This window comes from Arachis ipaensis, chromosome B10 (assembly GCF_059453495.1).
Source record: "Arachis ipaensis isolate K30076 ecotype BB chromosome B10, ASM5945349v1, whole genome shotgun sequence".
NCBI lineage: Eukaryota > Viridiplantae > Streptophyta > Magnoliopsida > Fabales > Fabaceae > Arachis > Arachis ipaensis.
In genome coordinates, this window is record NC_142435.1 from 29542285 (window position 1) to 29553947 (window position 11663).

General features: G+C 37.6%; 1 protein-coding gene and 1 pseudogene across 2 annotated transcripts; one reads left to right on the plus strand and one right to left on the minus strand.

Moving 5' to 3' along the window:
• Positions 1-340: 340 nt before the first annotated feature.
• On the plus strand, positions 341-2080 carry LOC148579541 (uncharacterized). Its single transcript, XM_088490559.1, has 2 exons — positions 341-1120; positions 1412-2080. The coding sequence occupies exons 1-2, from the start codon at positions 341-343 to the stop codon at positions 2078-2080; spliced, it is 1449 nt and encodes a 482-aa protein (XP_088346685.1).
• A 5609-nt stretch (positions 2081-7689) lies between these two features.
• On the minus strand, positions 7690-8596 carry LOC107622083 (transcription elongation factor 1 homolog; annotated as a pseudogene). Its single transcript, XR_015880833.1, has 4 exons — positions 8484-8596; positions 8329-8399; positions 8202-8223; positions 7690-8090 (listed from the first exon to the last, which is right to left on the minus strand). The product of XR_015880833.1 is annotated as a transcription elongation factor 1 homolog (transcript).
• Between the last annotated feature and the right edge of the window lie 3067 nt (positions 8597-11663).

The following is an 11663-nucleotide window of genomic DNA, read 5'->3' on the forward strand; positions in this document are numbered from 1 at the left end:
TCAGGCTGGACAGCTTAGCAATTTCTCCAACTTCTTGTATTCCTTCCACTTTTGCATGCTTCCTTTCTATCCTCCAAGCCAGTCATGCCTTATAATATCTGAAACACTTAACACACATATCAAGGCATCTAATGGTAATAAGAGAGGATTAATAATAAGCAAATATAAGATCAAAGAAGCATGTTTTCAATCAAAGCACATAATTAGGAAGGCAAATATAAAACCATGCAAATAGTATGAATAAGTGGGTAAAGTGTTGATAAAAATCACTCAATTGAGCACAAGATAAACCATGAAATAGTGGTTTATCAAACCCCGAAATGCAATCAAAGCACAAGCCATGGCCGATTTCATCGCCGAGATGACCCCGGGAAATTCCACCCCCGAATCATGGAAACTACACGTCGACGGCTCATCAAACGTCACCTATGGAGGCGCCGGAGTCATACTCGAAAGTCAAAACAGGGTCACGATCGAAAAATCAGTACGATACGAGTTCTTAGTTTCAAACAACCAGGCAGAATATGAGACCCTCCTGGCAGGCCTAGCCCTAGCCAAGGAAGTCGGAGCAAAGGTCCTGAAAGTGAGTACCGACTCACAGGTAGTCAGTTCCCAAATTAACGGAGACTACCAGACACGAGATCCCCTACTCCAACAATACCTCGCCAAGGTAAACGAACTAAAAGAAGGGTTCGAACACGTTACCATACAACACGTCCCTAGGGAACGAAATGCCAGGGCAGACCTACTTTCCAAACTAGCCAATACCAAACCAGGACACGGCAACAAATCACTAATTCAGAAAGTCGTCAAGTCGCCGTCCATATTGACAACGACTAACGCTTATCTGACACTCTCCAGCCAAGGATCATGGACCTACCCTATCCTGCAGTACCTCCTCGACGGAACACTACCAGAAGACCCCAAAGAGGAAAAACGGATAAAAAGGGAAGCCGCCAACTACACAGTTATCGCAGGACACATATACAAGCGCGGATTCTCGCAACCCCTGCTCAAATGCGTCGAACTCGGGGACACAGAGTACATACTCCGCAAAATCCATGAAGGTTGTTGCGGCCACCACATCGGAGGTAAAACCCTAGCCCAAAGAATCATCAGGGTAGGTTACTTCTGGCCCACGGTTATCCGAGACTCCATGCAGTTGGTAAAAAACTGCGATAAATGCCAAAGGCACGCCAACATCCACCAGGCCGCCCCGCACCAGCTCAGCATCATATCGGCAGAGCGTCCCTTCGGCACCTGGGGGATCGACCTCGTTGGGCCTTTCCCTACGGCACCCGGTCAACTCCGGTATCTCATCGTCGCCATAGACTATTACACTAAATGGATCGAGGCCGAACCCCTGGCCTCCATCACGGTGACCCAATGCCAAAAATTCCTTTGGTGACAGATCATAACCCGGTTCGGGATCCCCGAGATCGTCATCTCAGATAACAGAACCCAATTCACTGATAAGAAATTCAGAGAATTCCTAGAAGGTTTGCATGTATCCCACCGTTTTAGCTCGGTAGAGCACCCCCAAACAAATGGGCAAGTGGAATCCGCAAATAAAATAATTGTCAAAGGACTAAAGAAACGACTCGATGGAGCCAAGGGGCTATGGGCCGATGAACTCGGATCAGTCTTATGGTCGTATCGAACAACCCCCCAAACGGCCACCGGGGAAACCCCTTTTCAACTAACATACGGCGTGGAAGCCGACATCCCGGTAGAGATAGGAGACCCTAGCACAAGGAGAACGTTCGGGGGTCACGACGAAGAAGCAGAGCGGGACCTCACCAACGACGTAAGAAGCATAGCCCACATCAGGGAACTAGCCCTAAAACAAATAATCAGTCTAAGGTACAATCACGGCGTCGTCCGAAGAGAATTCGTACCCGACGACCTCATCCTACGACGAAACGACATTGGAGCTCCAACCCTGGGTGAAGGAAAACTCACCCCCAACTGGGAAGGACCATACAAAATCAAGGCGGTAATCGGAAAGGGAGCATATAAGCTCGAACGGCTAAATGGCGACGAAGTCCCGAGGACATGGAATGCCGCCAACTTGCGATGATACCATACTTAGGCTGACCCCCCTAGGTCATCCCTTAACTTTGTACTTTCCCTATTTGTTTCCTGCTTTATTTTATTTACCTTAGTCTTCTGTACAGCAAATTTTCCTATTTTTTCTTTTAAGTATTGATCCCGGGTACTCTTTCCCGCCGTAAACGGAGGGTTTTAACGAGGCCCAACCATCAATAAAATTACATCAAAGCTATTTTCCTAAACAACGAAATAAACACACGGCCAAAACTGGGGGACCGATCACCCCCCGGGCCCTAGATACGGATATCCACAAAAATTTGACCTCACGACGGTCTGCTAACCCAAACAAAGGAGATAAAGAAAGAACGGCTTAAAACGGAATATACAAAAAGGCCCAAACGGCCCAAGCAACGTAAAATGAACTTCAAGTCTCGATCACACGGCCACACGGCCAAAATCCATAAAAACATAAAACGAACTTCAAGTCACGATTACACGGCCACACGGCCAAAATCCATAAAAACAAAAACCAAAAAGTTCATAATTACAACTACTCAAGGTCAACAATCTCGCCATCAAGGACAGTCTTGAAAGCTCCCATCACAGACACGTCCGCACCAGGCACCAACACCAAAGCTTGAGCTCTCATTGTCTCCTCGGTAGCAGCAATAGCTTCCTTCACATCGGCAAGCAACACAGCTTTTTCCTCTTTCAAAACCACGACCTCCGCCTTTAAACCATCCACCTCACCCTTCAGCGTACCAACATCAGCCAAGAGCACGGCTGCCCGGGACTCGGCATCCGAAGCCTTCCTCCGCTCTTCCCCAAGCTGAGACAAAAGAGAAGTCTCAACCTCGGAAAGGCGAAGGATCTCGGCACCAGACTCCTCGGAAGATTTCACTGCCCGCTCCCTCGCCGACTCGGCGTCAGCAAGCAACCCCTTCAACCTCACCACCTTGGCCTGGGATTGGCGAAACTTCTTATCCAGAAGGCCTACCTGAGCCATCACAGGCTCGGCCTTCCGAACAATCACAGCGGAGCGGAGGAGAGAACGATAGAGGGACTTAGCCTGGAAAGTCACATCACACTCACGAAAAAAATCCTCTGTGCCCGGCATTAGGTACTCATCAATGAAAGCAGGAGCTTCAAAGCGGCGATCCATCACGGACGGGACCGCACCCTCCCCCTCCACCATATTCTGCTATCAACGTCCTCCGACCGCTTCCGCTTCCGGGAAGCACCCTCCGGCGATACCACAACCACATCATCATCAGCCTCCACACCCCGACCTGACCCGTCGGTACCACCTTCGGTCAACACGAGATCCTCTGCAACGGCTCTCGTATCATCAGTAGGTCGTGAGTTCGGTGTGGAGAAAGTACCGTCAGAAGAAGTCTCCTGAGACAATTGAGCCTTCAACCGAGCAAGAGTTGTCAAACCTCCAGCCATCTCAACTACAAAATAATTAAAAGAAGAAGAAAGAATAAGTACCAAACTCGGAACGCAAAAAAAAAAAATCACACACCGACATATGCCCGACAAGCAACCGGGTCCCCTATCACATCCCTGGGATTCAGAGGACGCTCCCCAAACAACTGCCATTAAACGAGAGCAACATCCCGATCTTCCGCAGTAAAAAAATCCTGTGTCATCCGGGTAAGAACGGACGTCCCCGCCCCAAAATTCCAATACGTGGGGAACTGCCTCCCACCCTCCAAAGTCAGCCAGAATGGATGATGCCCCGCTGCAGGACGAACCTTGAAATACCCACTCTTAAACCCATGGAAAGAATCTTCATATAGGCCGAAAACCCGACGATAAGGCTGAGCCCTAAAAGACATATACCCCTTCTTGTGCTTTCCCTCCTTAGTAGGAAGGGTGCACAAGAAGAGGAAAAGGAACACATTCACAGACACCGGAAGCTCCAAAAACTCGCAAACAAGCTCAAAGGTCCAGATCGCCGCCCAACTGTTCGGATGAAGCTGGGACGGCGCCACGAAACATCAGCTCAACAATTGTTGAACGAAAGGGGAAAAGGGCAGCCGTACGCCAAGACGGGTGAACATTGCCTCATACACCCACAGCCAATCCGGAACGGTCGGCGAGTCCAAGTTAGTGTAACAAACTCTCTCGTCAACCCCGGGACGGAAAACTCATAATGACGCTCGACGTCACCACCCCCGCAAACGGCCCCTTCATCACGAAGCCGTTGGAGGTCCGCCTCCGTCATCCGCGACGGCGTCCCCCACACATCACTAGTCACCCAGGAGTATAGGGCAGGGACACCCCCCGCTGGCATCACCGGAGTCCTCACACCCTCGGACCTTCGACGCGCCATACCTAAAACATCGATGAGCACCACCAATCAGCCCAAACTACACGGAAGAAAATGAAAAGGGGGAACTACAAGGAATACCACTAACCCACTGCGGTGCTCATCCCTCCTATGAAACCCACCACCCAAAAAAAGGAAAGACAACCCCAATCCACTAACACAGAAATGCAAAAGCAAACAGGAACAAAATGACAACAAAACAAGTAAAGAAAGAAGAAGACTAACCTGACAATGCGGAGCGAAACTCAAAAATATCCTTGGGAGGCAGGAAGACAAGAGCACAACCAAAAGCACAACCAGGAACACAGAACAGCGCCAGAACAGAGGGAAAGTACTCTTGTACACTTAGCATCAGAAAAAGCAACAAGAAAAAGGAAAATGGGAACCAAAATGGTTTTAAACCCCGAAAGGGAAAAGACAAAATTACCCAAGGAATAAGCATGGCACAGAAGGGCAAAAACAGAAATGTATCCCCTGCAATAAATGCTCCTTCGGGAAACCAAAAAATACGCCTCGAATAATTAAACGGGCACAAGGAAACGAAAGGATCGCACCAAACAAACGGTGCAGAAAACGAACCGAGCCCCAAAACACAAACCATCACCGAGGCACCGAGGAAACGACCAAGACCGTACCTCCCAGCAACAAAGACCGACCTCGATCGTCCTTCTGCTGCGGAGGCAACTATTATGGATCCAACCCACGGATCCTAATAATCCCGGAACCGAAAAGCAAACGACTATCCGAAAAAGAACTAAAGACCTAGCTCGCGGTCAAAACCACATCTTCCAGCGAGAAACCGACTTTTGCTCGCTCTCCCGCTGCGGGGCAACTGTTACGGATCCACGGATCCATGACCCGGGATCAAACCCAGACCCGGATACCCGGGTCTGACCCGCCCCGCTCTTCTAGAAGGCCCGAAGCCGGCCCTCTGGAACTCCTAACCAACTTTCGAATTCAAAACGTCTCCCTTATCTTAGTCAAATAAGATAAGATAAGATGTCCATCATCACCTATAAATAGAGGATCCAAATCCCTCCAGGTATTCATTCATTCCTCACACCTTATACCTCTCAGATCCATTCTGACTTGAACGTCGGAGTGTCTTTGCAGGTACCTCCCCTCCATTGCTCCAGTCAAGCGATCCGGCATCCGCCTCGACCCGCAGGTTCCCGATCCATCTCTCAACCCGTACCATAGACATCTTGTACAAATTAGATAAATTAATTTTAAATAATATAAGAAGATAAATTAATTTTTTATCTTTTCAAATTTTAGGTAATTTAATTATTTTATCATATTATTTAAAAAAATATGAAATTTGTCATATTTCAAAAAGGTATTCCAATATATATATATATATATATATATTCTAAAACATTAAGGACAAATTTATTATTTTTAAAAAATAATTAATCTAAAATAAATATTAAATAATAATTTAAAATATTATTTTTATTTTTTTTAAATAAATGAAATACATATTTAGACTCAAGAATTTTTCGGCCCAAAAAAATATGTTAAGAAATAAGTAACTCTCAAATTGAGTCATTTCTTATTCGTTCAAATAACAAATCTTAATTGTATGATGTTATTTAATATTTATACAGATCGGACCGATTTAGATATGGATTACCACAATTTATGTGTGATCCAATTTAAAAAACAGATTAGATGATCAACTATTTCAATTACCACTATTAACGTAATAACGGCCTTAAACATAAGGATAATTTTTTACTCTATAAAAAAATATCACTCATGATTATCTAAAGTTATTTCCAAAAAAAAAAAAAAATCTAAGTTTAATCTACAATTCTATAAATACTCTAATATTCAAATATTTTTTTCAATCAAAATTCATTTTAATATGTTAAAATTCTTACTGACTTAAGTCTTATTTTTTAGTTTACTTTCATTTTCTTTTTCTTTATCACTTTGGTTATATTCTTTAATTTCAAAATTTTTAGAAAGTTAAATTTCTTTATTTTTATTTCAATTATTACAACGTCTTTTATTATTCATTCTTTTTCTATTTTACTTCTTTTCTTTTATTTGTAAATCCAAACGTTTGATAATTGATCACCTTAATCAAAAAATTAAAAACTCAATCAAACAATTGGATAGCTGACTAAATATGCAATGCACTCTCTTATATTAGTTGTGTTATTTTTAAAGAACAAAGGTCTATCGTATAAAATTTAATAATTTGAAATAGAAATAAATATAAAAAGAGAGCAACGATCAAATTACATTTTTTGGCATATGAGCATATGTTTTCCTATATGTAAAACATGAATTTTATAGTATTATGAATGTGGAATATAATAAAGAAAATAGCTTTATAAATGTGCCATTAAACAACTTTAAAAAATAAAAAAATTTATATTTATATTTATACTTACTTGCATTTCTTAAACGATTGATATGTATTTTATTATAACAAAAATGCTATATTTACACTAAATTTAACCACAAAAATCAGGTATTAATATGTATTATTTATATTTAAATATATGTGTTATTTAACTAATTTGTAATGTGTATTTTATATTCTAACATGTAATATTATGCTAGTGGCTAATTTTAAAGACTAATTTTAATGTATATCTAACAAAAATATTATTATAGTGGCAAAAATATCAAATTATTGAAAAATAAAAAATATTTATAATACTATTTAGATCGATTTATAAGATAAAATTGATACAATTATTACGATTTAAATTGTATCGATTTAATGTTGTATTTCAATATAATCTAATTGATTAAAACGATTGTAATTTACATTGTATGGATTAAATTTATTTTTTAATCTAATCTAATTTAAATTATTATAATTTGATTGAAGAAATATAACCATTTGAAAGATTTTTAAATTACAAAATAAAAAATTTAAAATTAAATAAGATATAATTTAAATTACAAAAGATCTTAAAATTCAAAACTTGAATCCAGTTATAACCCATTAAAATTTGAAGTTATTAAGTGAAAATATAAATAATTAAAAAATAAATAAATATAAAATTTATTTATTTATTTATTTTCACTTGTATGCACATTTAAGTTTTTCGTCAACCAACTAAAAACATGTCACAAATTTTAACTCATTCTAATCTGAAGGACGTAGTTTAATTTGGTATGCTAACCGCTAAACACTTGAATTATAGCTTTTTTTTAAAACCGTAGTCAATGTTCAACAAAAAATAGTTATAACAAAAAAAAAAATCTAAAAAACTCTGTATAAGATTTATACAAAGAAAATCTGTACACTAGAATGATCCTTAATTTATATAACCAATCTCATTCAAAAGACAAGGATAATACTGAAAACCTCGTCCGTAATGATACACTTTTAGAACTACGTTTTATTAAACAATCCTAACACGTAAGACCTTGTCTTTCTTTAATGAAAAATATAATTAACTATTCGGAAAAAAAAAATCTAGGGACTAGCAATTTTTGTGTTTTGTGTCCAGTACTTAACTATTAAAAAAAAAGTGAGTGATCTTCTACTATTGGATGTAATTTCATACCATTAAAAAGATTATTGATGGCCAATTAATAGTTACAAAACACAAAAATTACTGGTCGTTAGCACTCCTCATTCAAAAATGTTTAGTAACCAAAGAAAATTAGCCAAAAACCACTATCATCCTCCGGGTTGTTCACCCGTTCACATTCATCAATCCATTCACTGTATCTGCATTGTTCAAATGAAGCTTCTTGAGTCAATCAAGTGGTTGTGTTTGTAAGACTAAGCGAAGAAAGAAGGGGGAAAGGGAGAGATTTTCTATAGAAATATTTAACTTACATGTCTATTGATTCAGATAAAGCTGCAAAAGACAACAAACATTCTAGGATCATCAGCAGATATAAAAAACAAACTTGAATATGAATTCAGATGATCGGTTAAAACTTTGATGTTTTCAGAAATAAACCTGTGACAGTAGTGCTAAAGCTCTCTTGGCAAATCCTGCAAGAAGCCTCCCCTATCAAGTTCTTCATATCACTGTTCAAAAGAATCCCAACAATTAATCCTCCAAGGAAATACAAAGCATGGAATCCTCTACAAACGCTAATCGAAATCACTTACATTCGGCATTAGACACTGTTGCCGTGATTGCAGAAAGGGCAGCTGAAGACAGTGTCAAGTTTAGCCATTCGCTTCTTTGAAGGTGGCTTTGTTGATGATTTCCTCTTTCCCATGGCTCAAATCCTGATTTTTACACAATTAAAGCTAGAAACTTCAATCAATCTCTCAAATTTTTTTTACAACATTATTCAAACTATCTAACCACCAAAATTCAAGATCTTTTTTATTTCTCCTCCAGAAAACACATTATTAAACCCAAAAGGTTGAAAATTGAAACTTGTTCATTCAATGAATCCTAGAATGCACATATTGAATCAATGATCCGAATCTACAAGTACAAGCAATGGAAAGGCGAATAGAAAAGCAAGATGAAAGGAAAACTTAAGCAAAAAGGGAATAGATAACATACAGAAGTGGAAGACAAAACAAGTTCTCGCAGGCAATGAGAGAAAGAGAGCGTGAATAGTAGCTAACAAGGCAATATCAGCCAATAGTAGCTAACAAGTGCACTCACTCACTATTGGACCACAAGTTCACTCTCATGGAAGTTTATTTTGGACTTTAAAATAAGTGAATCTGATTTGTAACAGAATGGTTCTTTAATATCGTCTTTCACATGGAGAAGTGAATCTTATTTACATGAAATTAATTTATTTTTGCAACAGATTAATGGACCAAGGCAACCAGATAGGTACACCAAGTACTTGCCACCCTTGAAATTCTTCCAATATTATTAAGGGTTTTATATTAAGGGTTTGTTTAAAAGATGTTTTTTTAAATGATATTTTTTTTAAAAAAATTTATAAAAATAAAAGTAATTTTATATTTAAATATTTAATGTAAAAATATTTTTTATTTATTAATTATATTTAAATAAAATAAGATAAAAATATTTATTTATTTATTTATTAGGTAAAAAATATATTTTTTAAAAAAAATAATCTTTTAAAAAGATGTAAATTATAATATTTTTAAAATTATAATTTTTTTAAAAAATATTTTTTTAATATTTTTATTTTTATTATTAAAAATTTATTAAACATACTAAAAATTAAAAAATATTAAAAAAAAAATTATCGATTTAACGACGCTAAACAAGTATTAAGTTTTCAGTAAGTTGCTTGTAGTCTACTTGAGGTTGTTGGCACACCTTATTCTTTTTGGATTGTTGTTAATCCAAGTTTCGGACACGTGGTATACTCAGTGTCAAAAGAGGAGTACGTGATTAGTGGTGAAAATAGGCGGAGTTTTATTTTAGGGCCATGGATTCTTTACTCCCACTTTTATGTGGGAGTACTATTAACTCATCTAAAAATATTTATAAATTGAATTCTATTTTTTAATTTTTGAAAAAATTAATAATTAAAATTTTGCTTCTCTAATTTTATTTTTTACATTTTTTTCTTTACTTTTAACCATAATTTCAGAAATGAAAGATGTCTCTATTAGGATTTTTTTATTAATGTTTATGTTCTTCTCTCATCTCTGCTACTATTATCGCTATTACTACCTGCACTCAGCACTGCCACTACCATTTCTACTGCCGTCACACCACACTTTCCGGTCCCTCTGTGTTGTTGTGCTTCGTCTCTGTCCCTGCAAACTATCCAATTTTTATTTTACTTTATTTTGTTTTAATATTTTTTCTATGGCAATTCTTGTGAATTTGGAGGTTTTTCTATTATCTTTGCACCACAGTTTTTATTTTATTTTATCCATGTGCCCTGCTTTTTTCATTTTCGAAAAAAGATTGCGGTAAGTCGTTGAAACAATCTTAATTATGTGAGACATGAGTCTGAGAGATATACATCATGCAAAATTGGTCTTTCTTTATCAATTAGAAGTTAAATCTTGTTGCCTATAGGATTGTTAGACTTAATAATTGATTAATTATTATTTTGTAATGTGTTTGCATAAAGAATTAATTGATCAAACATGTCCCATGAGAATTGAAAATCTTAATCTTTTCTAACAAAGAACTATCTTAATTAATTTTGGATTCGTTTCGTAGCATTTAATTTTAGTTATACACAATCAAATGTACTTCCTGTCATCCTAATGTAGTAGAGTTGTGTTCAGTATTCAGTGTTAGTAAAGAAGAAAACAGGCTTCAGTTGTGAGCAAGGAGAATAGGCCCTGTTCATCTTCTGCATTCCTAATTCACTGTTTGTTATTTAACGGAATTTGAAAGTTCTTGTTCTGGTAGGATCCCATAATAATCTTTATAAAATTATTTGCCAGAGTATGCCTTTTGAGAAGTGTACAAATGTATAATTTTGATTGGCAATAAATTTATTTGAGTTTAATAGTTTTACATGAATGTTGTTTTGATTTCAAAAGAATTGTATAGTAAACCAGTTTTCAATTAAAAGTTTCTCATCCTTATATGTCGGTGATGATATTTTGCATTTGTGAGAATCATGATAGTTTGCACTACCTTTGACCATAGCCTTCCACATAGAATACATATCACAACCAAAAGAAAGCTGTAAATTTGATGACATGTAACATGGTTAGATTAGATGTATCCATATATCTCTAGAATGTGCACAACGTAATAATCCATGTTTGTGTTCGTTGGTCATCAATCTTAAATTTTGTGCCTAAAATACAGTGTAGAGTGAAATAGATACCTGAGCAATTTTCTTGCTATGGGTGAGACCATGATTTATGCCTCTCTCACCACTTTCTAAGTCTTCTCTTCTCTTAATAGCTTCCTCATTGTTAGTGGGTCCCCAACCAAGTGGGGCCCACAAGTTTTTAAAAAAAAAAAAAGAAATAAAGAGATAAAGTGGCTAAGCCACGGTGAGAGAGTTAGAGAGAGTTGGACCTTTTCATTCTTTCAAAAGAAAAGAAAGAAGGAAACAGAAAGCACGCCGTCGAAGGAGAAGAGAAATTGGGGGAAAATGGCATGTCAATCTTGATCACATTGACTTGGTAAACTTGATCCATTTCTTATGAAATTTTAGTATGTTATTCCTGGTGTAGAGATGAACATTAGGATATAACTTGCTAGTTGTATTGCCTTCTCTTTTGTCTGATTTGAGATACCCACTTTTGTGGAGGGTTTATGTTGATTCCACCAGTTTTGGTGATGTATTTTGTTGATTGTTGAGATGCCCTAGTGTCACTAGAAAGACTGTTTGTGTACCCATTATTCTGATAGTGGAAGATTTTTCT